The sequence below is a fragment of the Delphinapterus leucas genome, chromosome 15 (genome assembly GCF_059928025.1).
Source record: "Delphinapterus leucas isolate spDelLeu-1000000601 "Yukka" chromosome 15, BTC_Dleu_Yukka2, whole genome shotgun sequence".
In the NCBI taxonomy this organism is placed as follows: domain Eukaryota; kingdom Metazoa; phylum Chordata; class Mammalia; order Artiodactyla; family Monodontidae; genus Delphinapterus; species Delphinapterus leucas.
The window spans coordinates 28,540,982-28,567,935 of NC_143143.1; the positions used below are offsets into that span (position 1 = coordinate 28,540,982).

General features: G+C 39.7%; 1 protein-coding gene across 5 annotated transcripts in view; it reads left to right on the plus strand.

The window, feature by feature from the left end:
* Positions 1-26,954, plus strand: part of TXNDC11 (thioredoxin domain containing 11) — a 68,136-nt gene that overhangs the window by 5,082 nt on the left and 36,100 nt on the right. Inside the window, exons 2-5 of one of the 5 annotated variants that reach the window (XM_022552323.3) lie at positions 2,382-2,598; positions 5,774-5,871; positions 9,313-9,442; positions 20,401-20,494. In XM_022552323.3, coding sequence (XP_022408031.1) covers positions 2,382-2,598; positions 5,774-5,871; positions 9,313-9,442; positions 20,401-20,494 — 539 coding nt within the window. Of the gene's footprint in view, positions 1-2,381; positions 2,599-4,082; positions 4,135-5,773; positions 5,872-9,312; positions 9,443-20,400; positions 20,495-26,954 lie in introns of those variants that run through there. The other 4 variants (XM_089896152.1, XM_089896153.1, XM_089896154.1 and 1 more) reach the window with 4 other exon arrangements.

Here is a 26,954-nt window from a genome sequence, read left to right on the forward strand (position 1 = left end):
ATTCACACATTTTACATGTATAGGTCCATGACTTTTGGCAAATGTAACCACCTCCATTCTCTTAGTCAAGATATAGAACATTTCCTTGTCCCCAGAAAATTTCCTCAGTACCCCTCTGCAGTTAGCCTTCCTGCCCCACTCCCAGCTCTAGACAACCACTGATGTGATTTATTTCAATATAGATTGGTTTTGCCTGTTTTGGAATTTCATATAAATGCACTCATATGTATTCTTTAGTGTCTGACTTCTTTCATTCAGTATAGTTATTTTGAAACTCATCCAGTTATAGTGTGTATCAGTTCTTTTTTTATATTGCTGAGTAACATTTAATTGTAAGAATACACCCCAGTTTATTTATCCTTTCACCTAGTGAGTTACTACAGCTTTTTTATGCTTACTATTCATGTGGCTTATCTTTTCCCATCCTTATGTCTGTATGTTCAAAATGCTTTTAGATGGCATATGGTTGGGTTTTGCTTCATTATCCAACCTGGCAATCTCTTCCTCTTAATTGGGTGGTTTAGTCCTTTCATATTTAATGTAATTATTGATATGGTTGGGTTTATGTCTACCTTCTGGCTATTTGTTTTCCATTCGTACCTTCTGGTTTTTGTTCCTTTCTTGGTCCTTTTCTGCATTTTTTTTCCCCCCTGCACCTTGGGGCCTGCGGGATCTTAGTCCCCCAACCAGGGACTGAACCCAGGCCCTCGGCAGTGAAAGCACAGAGTCCCAACCACTGGACTAACAGGGAATTACCTCTTTTGGGTTAATTGAATATTTTTTAGGGTTCCATTTTTATTTCCTCTATTGGTTTCTTAGCTAAGCTGCTATAATGGTTTTATACTATTTTAATGCAGATATGTGGACAGCTCAAGGCATTTACTAGGACTATTTAACTTGGTGGGATGCAGCTTGAGCCAAGATCTTTTTGTCTTGATGGGGAAATAGTGGCAGCTCTGTGACTTCTGACTACTTGTTTAGTTTTATTTTCTTTCTCCTCCTGACCTTCTGGGAATCTCAAATACGTACTTAGGAAACCTGTTTTCCAGTAAAATGGGCTGTTGCTTTGTTATTCATCTTTATTAACCTTCGGATCATAACATATATCTGGAGAAATCTACATTATTATTTAATTATTACTTTTGCCTGAGTGCCCTGTGTAACTACAGGCCATCCCCAGCCAATAAACTTAACGTGAGTTGATTGTAAGCATTTCCGATGCCTATTAGTGGTGCCACGTGTGCTCCCTCCCCTTAATTCTGAGTGACTCACTGGTGGCTCTGAAACCCTGGAGATCAGTGGCTTTTGTGGAGAGCAAGGCTGCAGAGAGATGAGGATGGAGTCTTTTGGGTGGGGGAGGAAAGGATCTAGATTATTCAGAGACACCCTTCTCAACTCTTCCTAGTGGTCTAGTGGTTAGGATTTGGCGCTCTCTCAAAGACACCCTTCTCTTCTGCTCTCCACTGCCCTCCCACCCCATACCTGGGCAGACATTGTTAAGAATCGTTTTTGTGGACTTCCCTGGTGGTGCAGTGGTTAAGAATCCACCTGCCAATGCAGGGGACACAGGTTCAAGCCCTGATCCAGGAAGATCCCACATGCCGCGGAGCAACTAAGCCCATGTGCCACAACTACTGAGCCCGTGTGCCACAGCTACTGAAACCCGCGAGCCTAGAGCCCGTGCTCCGCAACAAGAGAAGCCACCACAGTGAGAAGCCTGCGCATCACAAAGAAGAGTAGCTCCGCTCACCACCACTAGAGAAAGCCCGTGCACAGCAACGAAGACCCAACACAGCCAAAAATAAATAAATAAATTTTTAAAAAATCGTTTTTGTTATTTATTTATTTGTTTTTTAATTTTTGGCTGCATTGGGTTTCCGTTGCTGTGTGCGGGCTTTCTCTGGTGGTGGCAAGTGGGGGCTACTCTTCGTTGTGGTGGGCAGGCTTCTCATTGCTGTGGCTTTTCTTGTTGCGGAGCACAGGCTTTAGGCACGCAGGCTCAGTAGTTGTGGCTTGCAGGCTCTAGAGTGCAGGCTCAGTAGTTGTGGTGCACGGGCTTAGTCGCTCCGAGGCATGGTGTCTTCCCGGTCCAGGGATCAAATGCGTGTCCCCTGCATTGGCAGGCGGATTCTTAACCACTGTGCCACTGGGGAAGTCCGAGAATCGTTTTAGCGTGTTATTCATATCTTGCATTCTCTCAGCCAAATGTTGCCTTAACTTAGCACAAAATATTACTTTTGTACTCCAGGTCAGTGGTTTGGGAACTCCATTTTCTTTTTCAAAAGAAGACTTTTCTTTTAAGCTTCATTCTTCTTCCACACAGAGCTGTTGTTAGAAGAAGATAAACTAAACAATCTTGTTTGTGTTTGCTCTTTTTTTAGTCGAGCAAAAGATGTGATAATCCCAGCAAAGCCACCTGTCAGCTTTTTCTCCTCGAGGTCTCCGGTTCTTGACCTCTTCCAGGGGCAGCTGGACTACGCAGAGCACATTCGCCAGGATTCGGAGGTGGTGCTCCTGTTCTTCTACGCTCCGTGGTGTGGACAGTCCATCGCCGCCAGGGCAGAAATTGAACAAGTAGCGAGTCAGCTTTCAGACCAGGTAATGCTGACATTCAGCCTGAGAATCAAATGACCGTCAGTTCCTATGCAGGGCTGGTTATCCCCATAGAGACACCTTACCCAGATGGCTGATTTTGCCAGGGTGAAGGCCGGGAGCCTTTCTTCGTAAATTGTAAAGCCTTCTATAAAGAAATAGAATTTCTGACTGTGATGGTCATAGTTGGTCAGAGGCAGGAGAGGGAGGAGATTCTGCAATTCCTTGTGACGCAGGCCAGTGTTTATCTCAGGGTGCCATGCTGTTTGGCTTCGGTGGGAAGACTGAAAATCCTCATTGAATATACATTTGATATTTGCTGATTAGTTATTTTATGTAAGAGAAATTTATGTATCATGAGTACAGTGTAACTAGGCAGACCTTTTAAATCCCGGGACCAGAACTATGTTCAACAAATATTTAATGAATGCCACCTTTGTGTTGGATAAGAGGGATATATAGGCAATTGATATATATGCCTTCGGTCTGGCAGTGTTTTTTAATCCAGTGGATCCCCATTGTCCTTATGTATGTATTTTATGATGTCCCTTTTTCTGTCCTCAAAAGGAATTCATAGATGATAAAACTTCCCTATACATATAATTTCAAAATAGCCAATCTGATGTGCTAATTGTAACACAAAGATGGGGGAAAAAGAAAAGTGTATAATTAAATCACATGTTGTTTCAGTATGTAAGTGCTGTACCTTTATGTAGAACCACTGTGAATGGGACAGTTACAAATGCAGGCCCATAAAAGTAGCATGTGTTGACAGCTTAGGTGCCATGAGGGCATTGCTCTCAGTGATTTGATTTTTCTAAATGGTGAACAGCTCTTGGTAAAGTTCTGAACCAAACAAAGTACTTTCTGCCTTCAATTAAACAGAAGTTGTCTTCCAAGAAATTCAGTGAACACAAAAGCCATGCTTTGGATTCACATATAAAATGAGTTAGGTTCTGAGCTTGAATAATAACAAACAGGTTTCCCTCAACATTAGTATTTGGCAGGACATTTAAAACTGCTCTGGGTGATGCAGATGACTATTCCCTGTGCAGAGCAGTTTTGAACATTGCAGGATATGTACCACAGCCTCTGCCCATTACATGCCCTATAGCTCCTCCAGTCATTGCGACCAGCAGAAAAGCATCATGTAGATTTCTAAGAGGCTGCTACTGACACCCACTGATCTGGGGTAACTTGTGGTGCAGCTGAGTTCCAGAAGTTCATTTGGAACTCTCAGTTGGTTTTTCTTAGAAACAATGTTATAAATGGTGGCTAGGCTTCCTGCCCAGCCTGCTAAAGCCTTTTTAACTGTTTTATATCCCTGAATGTATAGTACCAAGTACTATTTAAATAGAACTCTTCATTCCCTATAACATTGATTCTGAGGGGGCTGTGATTTTGTGTTCCAGCTTTGGACCCATGGAATTGATCTATTCCTTGTCTTCCCTTTACCCCTCTCTCTCACCCCCCTTAAAAATGGCTGATAGTAACCAAGCCAGCACTTGCAGGGAGGAAAGGACTCTAAGGGAGCACTGGGAGGTAAGCTTAAAGGAAATCACCACTTTGTAAGTCATTCCCCAAGTTTTCTAAATTTAGAGAACTTGTGGGGGAAAAGGGGAGAATCTGTTTCATTTTACGGTAAGTGTCAATTACTTGTTATCTTACTGTCAGCTTAGGGAATATGTCCTTCAGAGTGACTATAGGGATGGTATGCTGGTGTGCAGGCCCGTGCTGTTCCTCAGGACAGCCCTGCAAGCTGATGCTGGTAGCCTGGTTCCTCTGAAGCAGGACCTCAGGTTTAGAGGGCAGAGTGGTTTGTTAAAGGTCACGGGACAAATGGTAGAGGTTACAGTGCTGTCCACAGCTGATGGGCTCTGCTTTTTTCAAAAAAGTTTTTCAGCTTCTTCTAAATTGAGAGCTTATTGTTCTATGTTCTCAGTAGGGAAAAGACTGGGTTTATTTTTGGAAACAGGCAAAAATTTTTTGCACCACATTACTTAATAAAATTAGCATACACGGTAGATTGTGCCCTATTTTTGAGATGTCAACCTTAGTAAAGATATTGTTGCTCTTCTTTCTAATAGATAGACTATAAAAGGAGCTCTTGAGAGTTTCCACTAAGTTTTGAGCAATATTGCTATCTAAATATAAGGCATCTGAAAGTGACTTTTCATTTGTAGTCTTCATATGTTTTCAATATTTTATTATAAAAAATTTAAAATATATAGCAAATATATATCTGCCACTTAAATTCTATCACCATTTTATTACACTTGTTTTACCATGTGTTTGTTCATCTTACCATCCCTTTAATCAGTGGTTCTCAACTAGAGGCAGTTTTGTCTCTCAGGGGACCTTTGGGACTGTGGAGAGGTCTTTGGTTGTCACTACTTGAGGGGGATGCTACTGACATCTAAGGAGTAAAAGCCAGGGATCCTACACCATGCTGCATCCAGTGTGTGGAAGAGCCTCCCCTCACCCCACCCCCAACAAAAACAAACATAACATCAACAAAAAACCCTGTAACAATTCAAGCCCAAAATGTCAGTAGTAGCAAAGGTGAGACACTCTGCTACAATCTAACTGTTAATCCATCTTATTTTGGGTACATTTCAAAGTAAATTGTGGACATTGGGATACTCCTCCTTAAATACTTCAGCATTTACCTATAAACACATACTTAATCCATATTTTGCTATCTAATGGTACATTTTAGAGCATAGCTCTAGTCATCTATTATCTTTATTCATTTTAATATAGTTATTAAAAATTTTAAAATGGTCCTTTGAAATTTGTGATATTTCATCTGTAGGTAAGATTTTTTTCCTTCTCAGATGCTCAGTTTGACTAACAAAAGACACATCCTACTACTGAGTTTTAGTGTAACCATGCTTAGAAAAAGTTTGCTGGTGTCATTCACTTCAGAATTTGAAGCAAATCATTCTCCTCTTGGGCCAGACTCCAAAATATTCAGAGTCCTAGCTGGACACTATGGACAGGTGTCTTTGTTTGTCCTTGTCGTGGTAAATGATGACCTTCTTTGAACACTCAAAAAACAATTTTTTTAATACTTTCTGTTTCAGAGAGGAATTGTTCCATTTCTATAATTTTATCTTTTAAATCTTGGCAATTTTTCAGTTACTATTTATAGTTATTTGAAACCTTCTTTGGCTTGCAGGTGTTGTTTGTCGCAGTTAACTGTTGGTGGAATCAGGGGAAATGCAGAAAACAGAAACACTTCTTTTATTTTCCTGTAATATATCTGTATCATCGGAGGTAAGAACTTTCAAGTAGCGATTCTAATTCCAATTAAGTTTATCAGTTTCAAAGTGATTTTTGTTATATTCACTGTAGAAAATTGAGAAAATACAGATAGGCAAAAATAAATAAAAGGATCTGTGATTTTATTAGCCATTCATAAACACATAATCACTGTGTGTTTTGATTTATATCCTCCTGTGAATATACATATCCACCCCCCCTTTTTTTAATTAAAAAATGGGATCATGTAGTAATACTATCTCTTCAACTGCTTTTTCTTTATTTTGTGAACACTTTTTCATGTCATTACATATTCGATAGCATTGTTTTTATTACACCAGTTACTCCATTGTGTGGCTGAACATTTCAAATGTTTGAAAAGTATTTTATGGTATAAAAATATACAGAAGTCCTTATCCCATTACCTGGCAGCATAGCATAGTCAAGAGGGTATCTAACATCTTTTCAAATTGGGAAGAAAAAGACTACAAGTCCGCAATCCTATAATCTATCATTCTGAAATCCAGAGAGATTTTAAAACCTGAAAGACTTCCATGAACTTGTCCCAAAATGCATTCATCTGGCCTGAAGTAGCAAGAGGCCACCTATAGTCTTTATACCACATCAGGTGCCACTGTACTCATTTTGCTGCAGAAATACTGGTGTTTCATTTTGGAGAACTGCCCAGACCTTGCTGTGGGTGTTAAGTTATGTCTAAAATCTGATTTGAAGGATTTTGGAGACAGGAGATGGGATTCTGGACTCTGTGTAGTATAATTGGCTTGAAGTTTGTTACTGCTTGTAATTGGCTTGAAGTTTGTTACTGTAAAATGGTTTAAGAAGAGTTCACCAGTAAGAGCTTTACTTTTTTAGGCTTTATTTCCTCCCTCTAAAATTCCTGGGCCTTAATCAATGGGGATTTATTACAAACATCAACAGACTATCATTTGTGGATTATCTGTCATCTTTCAGCTCACTCCCATGTCTCTAACATAAACTTTGTGTGGAACAGAGTATTGTTTCTCAGGAGCTATTAAATAGTATTTGGGCAAAAACACGCTTTCCTACCCTATCTCCACCCTCAGATTTTCCTCTGGGTATAAGAACAGTTTCTCAGCGTAACTTTCTGATGGTTACTTTTTTTTGTTTTCCAGAAGGTAAGTATAAGGTGTTATACTTGAAGGATCTCAAAGTCAGTGCTGTGTAATGGGCGATAAGCTTCCCCTGGAGAGATCCCTGCGCTTCTTTTTTTCGAAATAGGAAATAGGGCACAGATGGCTAGCAGGGAGTGTAGGTCATGCAACTGTATGTAACCAAGCCAGCTGCCCAGAGGTAGACTTAACTTGATGTGACATTAAAATAACAAGAGTTCCCTTGAATTGAATACAAATGTCATTTTGGGATATGTGGGTGTGTAACATTGTCTTGCACTATTTGTTTTCTTAGTTTTATAGAAAGATTGGAAGGACATGAAAGGAACTTTAGAAATACTTAGTCCAACCGTCTCATTTTACACATGAGGAATTTGAGGCTGGTACTTGCCTTGAAGTGCTTGCCCCTCATCTTTGCCTGTTAAACTTTTACTTGTTTAAGTCAGTTCAGACCCATTAATACCTGTTTCAACATCTACCATTCCCGATGTCCCAAAAATAGAAGAAAGTGCTAAGGCACAGAGATACCCAAAAGGTAGCCTTTTCATATTCTATTTAAGAATCTTCAAGTCCTCTGTTTTATACATATACATATGAATGAATGTGTTCCTTCAACTGAACTCTCTTGTGAGCATTTGGTAGTCTCGAGGTTCTTTTGGCTAATGGTGGTTGCAAATATGGCCCTTGAGTCTCATCACTGGACAGACCACTGCTGTTTGTGTGTGTTCTTGCTGCTACTGTTTGTGTAATGGCTTAACTAGTAGTAGCTGCTTACAGAAATTAACAGGCTTTTCTGTTTTGTGAAAGTAGGTTCCATTTTTTGGCTTGTATTGATGCCAGTTACAAAGGCAGTTTATAAAAGGCTCTGAAGCAGGGAGTAGTTTTCTCAAAACACTCTGTGCAGAGTTCAGCTGCCCTAGATCAGCTTGTTCTAAGGCAATGGCTATAGTGTGTTGGCAAAACGTGTCCTACATCCTGCATCCTGGGATCGTCTCATTACGAGTCACTGGGACCCTTATAACACGGTACCAGGGAACCTCAGCAGAGCCTGTTTGCTTGAGTAACGAGGTTTCCAGATCACTTGCCTCCTTTTTGCTCAACAAAATAGGTTATCAGATGATTTTTTTGATTTCTTCCTTTAAATTAAAAATTGGTGGTGGTTGATGGGGTTGGTGGTGGTAGTAATTTTAAAACTTGAATTAGTTAACAAATGAGTTGTAGTAAGTCTTGATTGACAGAATTGTTCACCCAGTCTCTCAGCTGTGCATGTAGAATGCTATTTTTACTTTTTTCATGCTAATATTCCTCTGTCTGGTATCATATTCTGCAGTGCACACCGAAGAATTGTGTTTATCTCATCACATTATATGTGTGTGTTAATTTCTGTAACCATATATTATAGTTATGTGATCACCATTTATACATTTATTTACTGTGCTCTATTGTTGCTATTAAAGGTAAGCTTAATGTCAATTTCTATTTAGAGAGAAGAATGGTTATGGAATTGGTGAATTTCACCATACTCCCTCACCCCCACCACATACCATCCAATTATATTTGAGCAATGTCTCTTTTGTGCAAGATTGAAGAAAGCCATGTGAGGATTCTGATTAGCTTAGGATAACTGAATGTTGGAAGCATTGCTTAGCAATACTAAATCAAATTCCTGTGCATTCCCAAGCACAACTGGAGGGGAAAATAAGGAAGATCATTTGTATAGGTCCCTGATTTCATACCTTCATATAATTTTTTGTTGTTGTAATAAAGCTTTAAATAGGTTTAAGTTTCATTTAGTGATCCTTTGTGTAAGTGCATCTAAGAATATTTAATAACTACTTTTTAGTAGGCCAAGGACCAACGATTCAACTTGTTCCTTATTTTGGAGTGACTTGGAAAGTCTGCCCCTACGTCCCCCCACCCCCAATTGAATTGTGTAGTTAAGATCCTGGAATCCTTTGGCATTTGGTCAGTTTCCAGGGTCGTCTGTCTGTTTTGTTTTTTAAAGAAATATTGTGAGAATTAATTTTTTTCAAAGACTAGAATGAATGTTCTTTGATCTGAAATTCAGTTTTCAGAATTACGCTCATATAAAAAAGTAACGGCCCCTTGTACCCCCCCTTACATAAAATGCTTGTTCTTAATTGGCCCTCCAGTTACCTCCTGAGACAAGGAAGGCTACTTACATATGAAACAGTTGGGATCCTAAAGCAAGACTTCTTCATTTTGTGATGTTGATGATTTCAGGTATATATTACAGGTTTAATGCGTGGTGTATTATTTTTAATTTTTATTTTTTTGGTACTAGTTTTGGACCAATCGAATACAAAGGCCCCATGAGTGCTGTTTACATTGAGAAGTTTGTCCGCCGTGTGATGAAACCACTTCTCTACATCCCATCTCAATCAGAATTACTAGATTTTCTCTCAAACTATGAGGTACCTATCTTTCCTATCTTCTCCCATTCCCCCAGGCTTCACTGGGTTGCATTGGATTGTTTATATTAGAAGAGTCTTTATACCTCCTGATTTGTAGCAATTAAAAGATCACATTAGAGATAAGCCCCAATTAAATGCTTTTTGAGATACTTGATTATAGGGATAGTTTGGCCAAGTGAGTTTTTAGAGAGTAAAATACTTGCAAAACCTTGTCTAATTTTTATTCAGGAATTTTTAACAAACTTTCAGTTTGTCTCACAATTAAGTTAGAGTATGTAAAAATTAACTTATAATTTTTATGCAGCTACAGATTTCTAAAAATTTTATTTGTTGCTTACAGCATTTTACTCAGATCCCTGGTTTTTCTTGTCAGTTGTAGTTTAGCTTTAAAAAAGCAAAACAAAACTAGGAATATGTTCCTTTCTGTTTTATTAAGTGCATAACAATTTCAAGGTTCATTAGCAGAAAGTTTCCTAACATGGCTTCTCTACTCCTTTCCCATTGCCAGTCAACCCCTGATGGATTATTTTGGTAGGATCCTCAGTGTGTGTTCAGGACAGCTTATTGAGAGGCCAGTATAAAGCTTAAAACAATCTCAGTAAATTATAAAAATAGTTCCACAAAAAAATTCATTGGATCAAGTATAAAATCATACTGGGGCACAAGTAAAAATGATGCTTAGCTACAACAAAATCAAGACCATAAGTACCTGACAGAGATAAAAACCATATGAATCCACACCTCAGTAATTCAGAATTTAACAATTGCCACTCAGTTGAAGTTTACCTTTTACACTATGTATATTTTATGTAGGTAGGATGTGAATTTCTTTCCCTAGAACATCATTTACAGCTTTTTTCAATTATGTTAGGAACACTTTATGTTAACTATTAGCAGATTCCCTAAGCAGCAGTGTTACTGTCTAGTTATTCTGCTTGTAGTTGTCAGATGTGCATTAGGGTGAATGCTTCCTGACTCTTATGTGGATAAAGGGTGGGTTTCTGTGCCCCTCATGGGCTTGCTCCCATTTTGCCTGGGAGGCACTTGGGCAGGAGCTATAGTAGGAGGCAGGGCGCCTGGGCCTAGTCCCTTTGGCAGCGCTAACTGGGTCTGTGACTTGGGGCAGGTCACTCATCTGTCAGGCATCAGGGCCCGGGAACAGGGTTTTCTTGAGATTCCTTTTAACTTTTAGGTGCAATGATTGCGTGATGTGCGTTTTCACATAGATTTGCACCAGATGACAAGCAGTCACTGGAGGTGGTCCAGCAAAATGGTGAAGAATCAGGACTTGGACAGACTTGAATCCAAACTCATCTCCACCTTATTAGCTGTATGGCCTCCGGCTGGTGTTATACTTAACCTCTTTATGCCTCCATTTCCTCATCTGTAAAACAGGGATGAGATTAAAAAAAAAAAAAGGAAATGCCTGCTAGGATATAGTCCTAATAAATGAAATTTTATCAGTGAAAATGACATTGTGGAAAAATCCTGGATATTTAGCACTACTGAGAGAGCTCAAAATGTGCACAGCACCTGCCGGAATTCCCAACTTATATTGATATAAACACCTTTTGTTTGTTTTGTAATTAAGGTGATAAAAAATGACCTTTAAGGGCCAAGAGTTCTTCCTTCAGCTTAGCTTCTGTTGGGACTTTTATAGAACATCATGCCCAGATTGGTACCCTCTGTTTTTTTCTTTAAATTTTCAGTCAGTATCTTCTAAAAAATAAAGAAATGGGAGAAGAGCTGTGGAACATCAAATAGCATGCAGCATGTACTTACCCTACACCAAAAGAGTGTGGAAAAAATTGAGATTGTTTAGCCTTAAAGGAGCACAGAGAGGTGGCTTTATTATTATATCCAGCTCTATCAGAGATTTGTATCCAGAGAGTTCTGAGACAGTTCTTAGCAGAGGTCATGTGATAAGACGGACTCAGCTAGCACTGTGGACGCTTGGGTTTTAGCCCTGACAGAAATCTGTGATTTCTGCATTTTATGCAGATTTCTCATCTCTGAAATAAGGGAGTTGGCTCAGATAATCCCTCCTGACTGCTGGCTTTGGTGAAGTTTAGAGGCTGGAAAGAGGCAGACAGAAGAAGGTTCATCATTTGTGGTTGGGAAAGTATTTTTGACACAATGCCTTTGAGCATCTGTGTCAGAGATCTTTCTACTCCTTTTTTATTTATTGCCTCTAAGATGTTTGTAGTGTCTTTGTAGTTGGATCTGCAGGGGAGACAAGTGCATGGTTATGACTGAGCAGCCAGGATGATTCCTGACCTTGAGCCTCTGCATTCTTTGTACCTGCTTTCCAGCAGCACTTTCAGAGATTGTGCTCCAAGTCTGACATTGAGTCCACACAACATTACTCAAGGTTGTTTTTTGGCAGCCCCACTTAATTAGAAGATGTACAGCAATGATGAGACTGCCTTTAAGATGAGACCCAAGAGAGTGCTGCCAAGCTGGGACGCTGTATAGCTTCTGTCAGCCTTTCAAGTGCCTCCCGAAAGCTGTACATGGCTTTTATCACGTTAGAATCATCTTTGCTGGGCTTCTTTTCACGGAGATGAAATTGTTGGGTTGGCAAGAGGCAGTATTTGATTAATTGTGAAAGAACTCGGGAGTCATGCCCAGCGTGGTTTCAAATGTGAAGCCATTTATCTTGTGAAACATACCAAATACTGCCTAGGAAGAAATGATATCAATTTCATTTACTCTCTGTAAGATAACGTAAAGACAAAATTCCAGATCCAGAAATGAAACCACTGTCATGGTTTTTGATAGTTAAATAAATAGGAAAGATAAAGGAATTTTGGGAGGCCCCACTCTGGAGCATAATATACTTTCAGACATTCCTCTAAGTTAAGGTTTCTCAACCTCAGCGTTATTGACATTTGGAATCAGATAATTCTGTGTTGTTGGGGGCTGTCCTGTGCTCTGCAGGATGTTTAGCAGCATCCTTGGCCTCCACCTACTAGTTACCAGTAGCACCCCCCTCTTACTTGTGACAACCAAAAATATCCAGGCATTGTCAAATGCCCCTTAGGGGGGCAAAATCACCTCAGTTGAGAGCCACTGCTCTCAATTATTGTTTCCCCAAATAAGGCCTTAAGGATGCCCCACAGGTCCTAGTATAAACACGTTTTTTCATGTAGCACACAGAATGCCACAATCTAGTTGTTGCAAGTTTATCTGCTTATAACAGTATCAGTAGAAAGAAGATGAAAATTAAGCAGTGCCTTAACTAGAAAATTCTGGAGTGTTACCTGTGGGGAGCTAGAGCCAGGAGTGAGTTATGTTGTCATCAATAGATGTCCCTGATATTCAACTTTCTACTCAAATTGTTTGTACCACAATCACCCCCCTAAAAAGTATGCATCCTGAATGTGTTAAGGGTATTGATGATTTTAAAAAGTCTTAGTATGAAAGATACTTGTTTTGATCAAGAGCCTTGTCTCCTAATTTATATTTTTTATATAGATTTCAATATCAAATGTGTTTAAATTTAGGTATACCAAAATTGGGCTGAAATAATTATTTAATGTTTCTGTGGCACTTTTAAGGTTTGTTAGGATGGCTTTGTTTTTTGCTTCTATCTCTAGATGTGTTTGTGACGTCTTATAGGAGTGCATTTGATAATTTTCCCCTCATTTTAAAAACACACATTGATTACTCATAAGTTTATCTCTAATCCAGATATTTGTGAACAGTTTGGATCATCATAAGATTGTGTAGTTAGGGTTTATTACTTGGGAAGTGATGATACCCTGAAATTAACAACTTCCTATATTGACATAAACTTTTATTATACGTATACTGAACTCTATTCACATACGCTTCTATTGCTATTATAAAGAGGAATGCTCTAATTCTAGCTTGGTTTGAATTTTTGTAAGTCCTACAGATGAATCCTTTTAAAAGCCTGTTTCAGATGATTTGATAATTACCTAGAAGAGTAGAAGTTTTTAACCAATGGAAAATATTTTATTTGACTTAGATATCTCAAACCTACCCAAATCAGATTGTGCATCATTCTCCATACTTTTATGTTTATAAAATATGACACTGAAACCAGATGCAATTTTTTTTTTTTAATTTATTTGGCTGCATCGGGTCTTAGTTGCGGCACGTGGGATCTTCCTTGCAGCATGCGGGATCTTTCATTGCGGCACACGGGCTCTTTGTTGTGGTGCATGGGTTTCTCTCTGGTTGTGGCGCGGGGGCTCTAGAGTGAGCGGGCTCAGTAGTTCTGGTGCACAGGCTCTCTAGTTGTGGCACACAGGCTTAGTTGCCCCACAGCAGGTGGGATCTTAGTTCCCCCAGGTGTAATTTTTAGGAAAACAATTTTGCCTTTAATTTACTGAACATTGTAGAAAGACATTAAAAGAGTGATGGTTATGGGCTTCCCTGGTGGCGCAGTGGTTGAGAGTCCGCTTGCCGATGCAGGGGACACGGGTTTGTGCCCTGGTACGGGAGGATCCCACATGCTGCAGAGCGGCTGGACCCATGAGCTATGGCTGCTGGGCCTGTGCGTCCGGAGCCTGTGCTCAGCAACGGGAGAGGCCACACAGTGAGAGGCCCACGTACTGCAAAAAAAAAAAAAAAAAAAGTGACGGTTCAAATACTAAATATTCTGTAGATTCCAAAATACTTTAGACATTGTTAGCAAACAAAAAATGAGTAGACTATTCATTGGTAAGTGCCCTTCAGTTTTCAAGTGCTTTTACTTCTAATCTTCCCAACAGCCATGTGAGACAGATGGAAATTGTAGATCCTTTCAACAGATTCAGAAGATAAGGTACAGACTGGGTGTGATGTACCCTAAGTAGAGACTGGACTGTAACCTAGGCCTTCTGGCTCCCAAAATTCTTCCTTGTACACAAAGGAATGTTTAAGGTCTCTGACTTGAAACTTCACTGTGTATCTAGAGGTTAAAACTTTGAATATTTAATTATTTAATGTCCTTTTAGAATCTTCCTTTTTCATGAAAGAAAAATTTTGAAAGTCAGCTTCTTAATTTGACTGTAACTTTTTTCCTTCATCTTTAGGAATGGTTCTAAGAATAATTAGTGATAAAGGATGGGCCGTGGCTATTGACTTACTGTTAAAGCAGTAGAGTTTTACCATTTCCTGTTATTAATTGGGTCATTAGCATTTATTCTGCAGAACTGGGAGTGTTCTATGTATGATAATCACAGTATTGAGGCTGGGTAGAGTCCAGAATTTTCTTCCCAGATACGCAGTAAAATCATACCTGCCTTATAAATAATGAATGTAGCTAAAAACTAAGTGGACTTTCTGGTGGACATTGCAGAGGGAGATCAGGAACTTTAAGTCATCTTGTTGCAAACCATGTTAAGAAATTCTGCTTCCTTCATTTACTCCAGTTGTAGAATTCCTCTTCCTTGAAAGTTCTTCCTGCATATTTAAGATACAGACAGGACAATTTAATTTATTACTTGTGGACAACATAGGCAAACATAACCCAGTGTCATTTTTATTTTGGATAGACATTAAGTTGATTGGAAAGGGAATAGAACCAAATATGGTAATGTCACTTTCACGGTCACAGTTTTAGGGTTCATTTGTCAGTATTTTTTAGACATACTTGTCTTAAATGTCAGTAGCTTCTACATCAATAATGCTTTCTTTTTTATATTTTAAAGAATGTGACAGAATTATCTGATTTGTACCTTATAATCTACCCACCAAATGCCAACAGTATTATTTAGAGCTCTTATATCTGTAGCCAAAATATTTTTGAAATCTTTTCATGAATTTCTATAATTTATTTAAGAGCAGTGATTTAGCACACATCCATTCATTTGTTCTTAGCAGTTTTGGTAAACCAAGTTATTTTAAGTGAGATAGGAGAAGGCTTGGGGATTGTTTGGAGGGAGACGCAGGGCATTGGGTAAATTGCCAGGTGACAGAAACGTGAGCACTTCGGAGAAAAACCTAGTAGACTGCCTGGTACCTGCTGTTATCCTGTTGTTGTTAGTAAGGGGGTTGTTTGTACCCTGAATGTTGCACACATAACTTGATACTGTTTCTGTTAACTCATAGTTCTATACGACTGTGAATTAAGTAGCTTTAAATTTTCTAAGTGTGAGTTAACATTAATGCAGAAATATTTCAGTTGCCACTGAGGAAAAAAACACACTGAGGTAAACTATTCTCTTGGCCACTAGAGGGCATGTACACCATCTGCGGAAATTTATGCCATACTGCAAATGGTGCTCACTTAGGAAAATAAATATTTTATGCTGGTGAGGATGTGCTGGCCTCCTATAAATAGCCTATTTCCAGCCTCCTCATTATAGGAGGTACTGAATATACTGTACATCATTAAATGGAGTTGAAACACACAGACTGGGTCAAGTTATAATCTGGTACTCATGTTTTGTTCTTCGCTAAATTGTAAACTCGGTGAGGAGGAGCTTTGTCTTATTTATCTTTTTACCCCATTCAGTCTTTAACAAATGTTTATTTTGTGCCTGCTTTGTGCCAGACACTGTCTGAGCTGCAAATGTAGTGACGAACAAGTGAGAGCTTGTGTTTCATGGAGTTAAAATATGGAGATAGGGGACTTTCCTGGCAATCCAGCGGTTAAGACTCCGCACTTTCAATGCAGGGGGCGCAGGCTTGATCCCAGTAGGGGAACTAAGATCCCACGTGCTGTGCAGTGTGCCAAAAAAAAGAAAAAAAAAAATGTGGAGATAGACAACAAACAGGAAAATAAACAAGATGTAGGGGGATGAGTAGTATCCCCCCAAAATTTGTGTCCACCCAGAAGCTCAGAATGTGGCCTTATTTGGAAATAGTGTCTGTACAGATGTCATTAGTTAAGGATCTCAAGATGAAATCATCCTGGATTTAGAATGGGTCCTAAATCCACAGGGAAGAAGGCCCTGTGAACATGAAGTCAGGGACCAGAGTGATGCAGCCTTAAGCCAAGGAATGCCTGGAGCCACCAAAAGCTAGGAAAGAGGCAAGGAAGGATTCTTCCCTAGAGCCTCCAGAGAGAGCACAGTCCTGCTGCCACCTTGATTTGGGGCTGCTAGCCTCTAGAACTGTGAGAATAAATTTCTGTTGTTTTAAGCCACCAAGTTTGTGATAATTTGTTATGGCAGCCCTAGGAAACAACATACAAGGTAATATTAGGTAATAAGTGCTACAAAGAGAAATAAAGACGGGTGATAAGATAGATATGAGGGCAGGGAGGATGGGCATAACTATTTTAGAAGACAGAGAAGACCTCTCTGAGGAAATGACATTTGAACAGATACTTAGAGTGAAGCCTGTGTGCTATGATCCATCCCTGAGGAAATTTGGGGAAAGCGCTCCAGGAAGCAGGAGCAGTAAGTGCAAAGGTCCTGAGGGAGGAACAGGATGGGGGGGACGGAGCAGAGAGGAGAGCGGTAGGAGATGAGGGCACGGAGGTGTCTTGTGACTGTGGTGTGTCCTGATTACAGCTTTGATTAGTTGGGCAAATGAAGGAAAGAGGAATGCTGGCAGTTAGGTTCCTGTGGCTGTTCTATTCACCTGGCAGCCATCCAGGCATTTGGGAGGGACTAATGGAAACACTGCAGCTGGAACCTGCGGTTGGACCGTCGTTACATGTTGGTGAGCATCAGAGTGAAGAGGGACAGCCTGCGTGCCAGCAGCCTTCCACTCCAACCTCAGCCCAGGGTCAGGCTGGCTCACGTGCTTGGCCCGCTCATCTGAAAGAGAACCTCAAAAGTAAGAGGCAGGGGCCAAGGTGTCTGCTTTGAACCAGCCCCTGGGTTTATTTGCAACCCAGCAAACAAGGGGTGTAGACCTATGTGAATATGCATGTGTTTTGTTCCCCAAACTTCCCTTTTTCCAGATTTAAGAAAGAACTATGGAGGAAACTCTGAAATGTGTAATCATTTCTCAAATACAGCTTTGCCTGGAGAGACACTGAAACTTTGGGGAAATGATTGCAAAATTTATTTTACCTAAAGTGTAACCAGAGCCAGTTTAATAACTTTTAAATGATAATTTGCAATAGAAATAAACAGATAACTATCACTTCACGTTATTTCCTCTTTTTATTATTTTGAAATATTAATTTTAAGTTATATCCTTAAACATGCCACTTTTCAAAATTTAATACAGACTCACAGTATTGTGAATATTTGAAAAATAGTACCTAAAATATACTTTGCCTGTTTCTTGTGTTTTATTTTATATATATATATATTTTTTTTAATTAATTAATTTATTTTTGGCTGCATTGGGTGTTCGTTGTTGCACGTGGGCTTGGGCTTTCTCTAGTTGCGGAGAGTAAGGGCTGCTCTTCGTTGTGGTGCGCGGGCTTCTCATTGCAGTGGTTTATCTTGTTGAAGAGCACGAGCTCTAGGCATGCAGGCTTCAGTAGCTGCGGCTCGCAGGCTGTAGAGCACGGGCTCAGTAGTTGTGGCACGTGGGCTTAGTTGCTCCGCGGCATGTGGGATCTTCCCAGGCCAGGATTCGAACCCGTGTCCCCTGCATTGGCAGACGGATTCTTAACCACTGTGCCACCCGGGAAGCCCGTCTTGTTTTTCAAAGAGCTAGTATTTTATAATTTATACAACCTTTAATCCTCTCATTTGTTTAATCTTATGATCTTCATTTCATTTCTTTGACAATGAAAAGTAATAATAATTTTACTTATGGGGTTGTTTGTATTGTTTGTGGAATTTCTTTGGTCAAACTACTTGGAAATTTTAGTACCAGGTCTTCTGAGGATACAGGCTCTTTCATAGAAGCTATGTAGCCCCTTGGAAAACTGTAGCAGTGGTGCCATCAACAAGAATAAACCCTTACACTGTAGAAAGGTCCGTAAAGGACCCCTGCAAATGGTCTAACCTTTATTCATTTTTAAAGGTTTAATCTGGGTTTCTCATGAAGACTCGGAATTCACATTGTTTTTACTTCCATTAATGTGTATTTACATAAACACATATGTAGTTGCATACATGCATGTAGAGAGATACATGTTTATGGGCCATATGTCTCCTCCTGTGAAGCCACCTGAGATAACATGATGGGAGAAGAGGTTGAAACTCACCTCATTTAATTATTAGCCATGAAACATTTCTTAATATTTAGAACCAATTTATTCCATTTGGTTTTGGTTTAGGAGATTGGTCAGAATTGAAAGAAACTAATGAGTCTATTTTCTTTCTGTTACTTTTCATTTCTATCTTGTATCCAGTATTAACTAAGTGACTAAAATTTCTGAAGATTTTGTCTTCCTTTGTTCATGGTAGAAAGGCTTATACACCATCATAGCCTGGGTTTGAAACCTTAAGAACCCAAACACTGTATAATTCTACATTGAGCCAATTCTGGATCAGCTTGTTGAAAACATTTTAAGGAGTTTAGCAAAAGAAAATCCTGTTTCGGGGCTTCCCTGGTGGCACAGTGGTTGAGAGTCCACCTGCTGATGCAGGGGACACGGGTTCGTGCCCCGGCCCGGGAAGATCCCACATGCTGCGGAGTGGCTGGGCCCATGAGCCATGGCCGCTGAGCCTGCTCATCCGGAGCCTGTGCTCCACAACGGGAGAGGCCACAACAGTGAGAGGCCTGCGTACCGCAAAAAAAAAAAAAAAGAAAATCCTGTTTCAATGACTACTTTCTGATTTCCTCAGTTGTTTGAGAAATTAGTTATTTGCTAGATTTTTTTAGAAGTTAAGATCAAACATTCTGACCATCTCAGTTTCTACCAGAGTGAAAACCAATTAACCTATTTAAAATGGAATCTTACTAGAATTAACAGGTGATTTAGATTTGAAAGATAGTATGTTCCACTACAATCAGAAATTTCCCCTTTTATACAACATACCGATTTTAAACTTTACCAACAGGTTAAATTTCTGTTGTACTTTTTGGATCTGACTTTGTCCCAATGATCAAATCAGCTCCAAAATTATTTATTAAAAACATAGTGCTGTGTGTTTTAGGGCTAGAAAGAACCCTTTACATTTGCCAAGTGCTTTATAGTTCATCAAGCTCATTCTTCTCAGTAACCCCATGATGAATGGTCCCCATTTGCCAGATGAGGAAACTGAGCTTCACATTGAAGCATTCATTCACTCCAGATCATTTAACTGTCAGACTTGAGCTTAGGTCTTCTGACTCCAAGCCCAGCACTCTTTCCTCAAGAATCTCACAGTTGGGCTTTTAAAACATATAGAACAAAACCAGACAGAACGAGTGCCCACAAGGCCTTCTAAGAAGGAAGAAATTATTCTGCACAAGAAGGCAGAATGTGTCTGGTGAGGACAGTTAATTGGTTTGGCAGAATGGTGGGGTATTCTGTGCTAAGCTTAGAGAAATGGAATGAGCAGGTGGAAATTGGGGTGGAGGAGCGAGAGGGCTCTCAGCAGACTGACCTGACAAGAGAGGAGGGGTGCCATTGTGGAATGCTGGGTTCTGCGTGTGGTGGGGAAGAAGGAGCCCCTCAAAGGATGACCTTGAGCACCAGTGGAGCCAGTCAGAGGTAGCCTGATTTCCAGTAAGTGTGAAGGTGTGTTTGGAGTGAGGCGGGGAAGAGGTTGAGGAAGAAATGTAAGAAAGGTTACAGATCATTGACCTAGTTTGCCTGGAGTTGCTAAACAAAAGCAAGTGAGTGCTTGAACTTGACAGTGAGGTTTCAAACCAGGGATGTAGGAGAACTGTCCACAGAGGGTGGAAAGACCTGCTTAGGAAGTTTCAGCTCTGAATTGCCTCTGTAAAAGCTGCTGCCACTCCATCCCCTGCCCTGTTTGTTGTCTAAATGAAGGGAAAGGTCAGCCCTAACCGGCAACTTTTTTCAAAGGCTTATTTAAAAATGAAATGCAACAAATTGAATTTGTTAAATTATAATGGCATGTCTTTCTTGTTTTGAAATATTTCCCTTTACGCAGTGACCAATGATACCCCAGGCACCTAATTCTGCTCTTGTTCTGCAGCCTGGAGTACTCGGGTACTTTGAGTTCAGTGGCTCACCCCAGCCTCCTGGTTATTTGACCTTCTTCACTTCAGCATTACATTCATTAAAGAAAGGTAAACATGATTCATATTAAGACATTAGTACTTGAACAGAAATGTTTGTATATTGATATTTTCTGTTGCATATGTTATCTTTATGATTATATATTTTAGTTTTCTTGATTCTTTTTCTCTGTATTTGTGTTAAATAATTACATTATTTTATGGTGCACTGGCAAACAAAATTTTGTGCTATTTCAAATATAGCCTCTTAAATGTTTAGAGACCATTATTTTTTAAAATGTAGCTTGATCACACAGCGTCTGCAATGATATATTTTGCACTTCAAATTTTATTATATCATAATCTCTTTTTTTGTGTGGCGTTACAAATTTTGATCAAAGTTTTCAGTGGTTGTATTGTCAGTTGGATGTATCATAATTTAGGAATACATTTTCTTCAAGAAGTATTTCTATAAGGATGAAAGTCATGTCACATTACAGGATAAGCCTACTGCCAGGTTCACTATTCTCAAATCCATATATATTTTTTTACTTAGCTAAATCATGTATTATTTGAGTGTCCTACTTTTTAAATTAAACATTTTTCATGTTGCCCATTTTTTCGTGTTGCTCCATGTTGTTTCTCTGTATCAGCCATGACCTTATGTCAGTTCTCTTCTAGATACTTTGATCTGCTCCTCATCTCCTTGTTACCACTCTGGTCCAAGCCCCTTTCCCACCCCTACCCTAGGCCAGTGGGCACTTAACTGGTATCCAGTCTCGCCCCTCCTTCCTCACACTAGGGCCTTTGTGCTAGTCCTTCTTCCTGAAATGTGCCCTCTCCCTCCCCACTCCCCAGGGCCCAGCTGTCCACCTGTCAAACCCCTATTCATCCTTCAGATTCCAGCTCAAATATCACGTCCACAGTCTACCCCCCTGGAGAGAGATTTGTTGTTTTCTTTCATAGCACTCAACATAGTTTGTATTTATTGTGTTGGCCAAAATGTTCGTTCGGGTTTTTCCATAACATCTTACGGAAAAACCTGAATGAACTTTTTGGCCCACCCAATATGTGTATAGTTATGAGATGATTTGTTTACTGTCTGTCTTCTTCCCTGGGCTGGGAGATTTCTGAGGGTGGGGATTGTCTGTCTTCAGTTTAGTGTTCTTTCTCCAGCATCTGGCACATAGCAGGGGCTCAATCACTATTTGCCAAATGAGTGATCAGATTGATGGCCATATCATCTTTCCCTCAGTAGGTCAGCCAAAAATATGTAGTCATCCTCCTATTACTGGATATTACATTGCTTCAATATTTTGGGGGGGTATTATAATAGTATACTATTAATACGTCAAATAATTATACTACTGGCTATTTTAATATGTCCATTGTCTTAAGGTTTTATACATAGAGAATCTACTGTATTCATGCTTTTCATGCAGGGGACTCTGGGAGAGGAACTGAAGCTGTCACATTAGGTGTGTCTTCTGTCCACTTGAAAGACTTTGAGCTGCACAGCTTCAGGTGACTAAGAAGGCTCAGTGAGTCAGAGTTTGAATTTTGAAAACAAAATACTATCAACTTAAATAAGCTTAAGCAGATAGATGTTCAAAAATCTTCTTAGAAAACTAAATAAAGTCCTTTGAAGATTTTGTATAAAAGGGTAGCCTAGAGTCAGTCACTAAAATGATGACAGCATTCAAGTACTTGAGTTGGAGAAGCTATTTCAAGATTTGGAAGGATGTTTTGTTATCCAGTTGGCTTATATTATGTGTTTATGATTCATCTTTTTCATTCAGAGGTTTCCAAAATTTTGCTTCTTTTTGAAAAACCTTTCTAAGTATAAGATAGTAGCCTTTTTTCCTCCTTTTTTTTTTTTTTTAAAGTATAGTTGACTTACCCTTGTTTTTTTCTTTTTTTTTAAGCAAGGAAGGTAATACATGGATAAAAACTACTTGAAGGTACAAAATGAACCTTTTGGTCAGATCACTAATTTTGACAAATGATTACATGAAATTTCTTCTCAGAATAAATCTAGCTCAATTTACCTGTACTACATTTCTTCCCTCTCTTGTGATTCTGGTTGGGTCTTATAAAATCCTGCTGCATATGAACTTTGCAAGAACTGAGTTCATTCTAATTAATAATTTATACCCCATTTTTTTGGGTAAACTCCCACTTAAGCTTAATGAACCATTTTTAGAAGAAAAAGACAAATTTGGAAGGATTACCTAAAATAAATCTTGCCTTGAGCATCTGGGTTTTTTTCCCCTTTTCTTTCTCCTACCCTGGAGGCAAATGGTATTTTACTTATTATTAATAGCCAGTGTTAAGTAAGAGAAACATGTGCAGATTTTTTTTTTTAATGGGACAGTTTGGAATGTAAATTCTAGGTCATTGTTGTGTTTCTATTGTTTACACAAATTGAGGCCTGAGGAACATTTGACACACTTAATATTTGGTTATAGAGAGCTTAACTGACGAAGTGTTTAGTCTGTTGTGGTAGAAAGCAGATCTCCTGGTTCACCAAGCCACAAGCATATATAAAATACACATCTTTCCATTGCCTAAATGTTTTTTTTTTAATTGTCTTAGAAATAGCCAGGACACTGTCTAACATTCGTTTCTTGAAGCTAGCTGGCCATCAGTCTACAAATATTTTGAGAATGTACCATATATGAAGCATCCTGCCTGGGTGCTGTGGGGTTGCTGAGAGGGGACATCTCAGTTACCTGTGTCCTTTACCTATTGCTCTCCAACTTGGTCCTGATTTGTCAGTTGATGTCGGCCCTCCTCTTAGGTGGTGTAGGCAGTAACCCTTTTGTTATATTTCTGTCCATTATTTTCCTAGCCATTTTACCTTTATCATTTTTTATTTAGTAGTTCTATATTTTCATGTAGTTAAATCTGTGGTTCTTTTTCTTGATTTATTTTTTAGAAAAATCTGGTCACTAATTCACTTCTTTTTGAATTTTAAAGTTATTTGGCACTTTATGCTGCCTGGATTTACTTTGGCTTAAAATACAGAACACAATTGATTTTCCTCCCTTCTTATTGGCTAATCAATTAGCACCATTCACAAAATAATGCTTTCTTTATCCTTCATCTTGATGATGCCTGTTCTATCACAAAATATTTTCTAATATGTAATTGGGTCTATTTCTGTGTTTTCTCTTGGTCTAGATCCCTCTTTTTATACGAGTAAATATAATTTCATTTTTTACGTTGTAAGTAATTACCTGGTGAACTCTGGACTCTGTGTCCTCTAGTTCTGGTGTTTTATGGAATATTCTTTTATATCCATCTATGCATTTGGCTGAATTTGGGTTGGAATTTTATTAAATGTTTAAGTTGACTTAGAGGTAATTGACATGTTCATAAAACTTAGCTTCCCTTTCTAGGATCACAGCATGATATTAATTTATTCAAACCTTCCTTTCAATTTTTTGTAAAAGGTCTTACACATCCCTCATTAATGGTTAATCCTTTTAAAGTGCTGAATGATTAACTGTGGGCTGGCAGTCTGTGTGTTTCAGGATCCTGGGGAAGCCCATCTCTTGTACTTCTTCACTCTTCCCAGACTGCAGAGCCTGTTCTTGGAGCCTTTCCACCTTTGATCTTGGCAGACAGGCCTAAAGAAAATTTGGTAGAGGGGTTGATATTTTTAAGTTGCTTACTTGATTTTCTTCCATCTTATGATTATTTCATTATTTACTGTAAAAATCTGTTCTGGTAAAATGTTATATTCTGTTATGATTCAGTGACTTTTTTTTTGTTTTGTTTTTTTACGGTACGCGGGCCTCTCACTTTGTGGCCTCTCCCGTTGCGGAGCACAGGCTCTGGATGCACAGGCTCAGCGGCCATGGCTCGTGGGCCCAGCCGCTCTGCGGCATGTGGGATCCTCCCGGGCCAGGGCACGAACCCGTGTCCCCTGCATCGGCAGGTGGACTCTCAACCACTGTGCCACCAGGGAAGCCCCAGTGACATTTTTAAAAGAGAAAATTTGCAACAGATTTTTCAAAAGGAATGCAGTGCCGCCTGGGGGACAAGCAGTGGCCTGGGATCTGGCAGTATCTGGTCCTTAGCCTTTGTCTACCTCTGTCAGGGTTATAAACTTGAACAAAACATTTAACTTTTCTGTGTTTGAGTTTCTCTGTCTGTAAAATTGGAGAGGGTGGAGGTAAGGGTAAATGCTTGTTTTACAAGGCCACATCATGTGTGAAGTATGTTGTGTGTGAATAAAGTAATAGTCTGAAAATCTGTAGCAGTTTAATGAGAAAGCCATTGTCTGAAAGCACCTGAAGTAAGTACTGTGTCTGTTTTCTTAAAAGCATCTACACCAGATAGTATGTACCTTGACCGACTAGCAGACACAGGTCTTCCTCTTCCCTTTTCCTGGAGCACTCCATACCTGCTGTTTTTTGTGTAGTTGGCCCTCCGTATCCACAGGTCCTTTACTTTTGGATCCAGCCAATCCTGGATCGAAAATATTAGGGAAAAGAAAATTCCAGAAAGCTCCAAAAAGCAAAAATTGAATGTATCATGTACATGGCAACTACTTCCATAGCATTATGTTGTAATTACAACTGTTTACTTAGCATTTACAGTCTGTTAGTTGTTATAAGTAATCTAGAGGTGATTTAAAGTATACCAGAGGACGTGTATAGGTTACATGGAAATACTATGCCTTTTTTTTTTTTTTTTTTTTTTTGCTGTACGCGGGCCTCTCACTGTTGTGGCCTCTCCCGTTGTGGAGCACAGGCTCCGGACGCACAGGCTCAGCAGCCATGGCTCATGGGCCCAGCTGCTCCGCGGCATGTGGGATCTTCCCAGACCAGGGCACGAACCCGTGTCCCCTGCATCAGCAGGTGGACTCTCAAACACTGTGCCACCAGGGAAGCCCACTATGCCATTTTATATAAGGGACTTGAACATCCATGGATTTTGGTATCCAAGGGGAATGGGGGGCTGGAACCAATTCCCTGTGGACACCAAGGGATGACAGTACTGCATGGTGTTCTCGCTGTGGAACTGACTGCACGTCTGTCCCACCAAAATTTGAGCTGGTTTGTTCAGACAGTATTTATTGAGCGCCTTGAGGCCAAGGTTTTGTTGTCTTTCTCCTACAACTCTTAACAATTAGCTAAAAGTTTGAATGAATGACTAGTTAAATGATACTTTACCTTGAAATTGCTCAGGTTGGAGTGATTTTGGCAGAGGGATGTTGAGTCATTTTGGATCCCCTCCCGCCACCACTTCTCCTCATGCCTGGCCTTTCAGGTTCCATAGACCAGTGTGCAGGAATCACTCTCACTGGACTGGATGGAGTCCCTGCCTGGCTCATTCTCCTTACTCTTTTTTCTTGGCTTCTCGCCATCCCCTGACACTGGAGTTCTCATGAATTGAATTGAAATTCACATGATACTTAAATGTCATCTTCAAAATACACTAAACTGTTAACTAAAGACGTCGTTTCCACTCCCTTCATTCACCTTTAGGAATTCCTAAACATAGTTGACAGGGAACCTTGTGGCATTAGTTTTCTAAGGAACACCTTTGGAAAATAGTTGTAATGAATTTTTTAGAGGAAGAAGTAATTCCAGTGTAGGGTCCCTCTACTCCACTAGGTGGCGTCTGATGGTGCTGTGATTTGCTGGTAGAATTGAGTCAGGGCACAAGAAGCTCCCTTCTCCATATCCTTATTCACAAATAAAGCTTTTTTGGAGCACTTTTCTGTTAGATTGTGAAACTTTGTACAACATCAAGAGGTATGAAAAGTAGGATTTTCTTATCCTGAAAGTGACATTCTTAAAGTCATTGGAAAGACAAGGGATTGACTTCTTAGGCAAGGTTGACTCTGAAATTGCTTTATTTTCTCAGGTTCCTGGGTCTTACTCTTGGGAGTTTGGACCAAGCATTGGGTTTAACGATTCTCCGTGAATGAAACAGGTTCTAGGTCACTGGTTTTCCCACATAATGTCATTTGTTGTCACTATACTCACTTAAAGAGGGAAATCTTTTTCTAACTAACTGCCTGTGTTCTGAGGCCCTCTGGGTACTGACTAATACACATTAGAAATTCCATACCTTTTGTTCCCAGACCTAAATTTGACTTCTTAATTATGTTGCTATTATTTTAGCAAGGATGTAATCATATTTCATATGAAATGCTTTTATTCCTATTATGACATCTCTTAAACCTTGTAAGTGCTGCTAGATAAGCACTAAGGCCAAAAACAGACATCCCCGCACTTTGAATTAGCTTCAGAAGCATGATTTATTAATTCAACAAACATTTGAGGATCCACTTTGTGCTACAGCCGTAAAGAGGAGTAAAACTTGTTCCTCACCATCGGGGTGCCACCAGCTAGTGTGGCCAACAGGTGGGCTTACCCACAATGTGAGTGCAGTGACACGTCTGTGACAGGCTTCGTCGGAGCACGGAGGTAGGGCGTCCGGATCAGTTCAGGGAAGACTGGAGGTGGGGAGGATTTCCCAGGAGAATGAGGGGTCAGCCTTCAGGTAAGTGTGT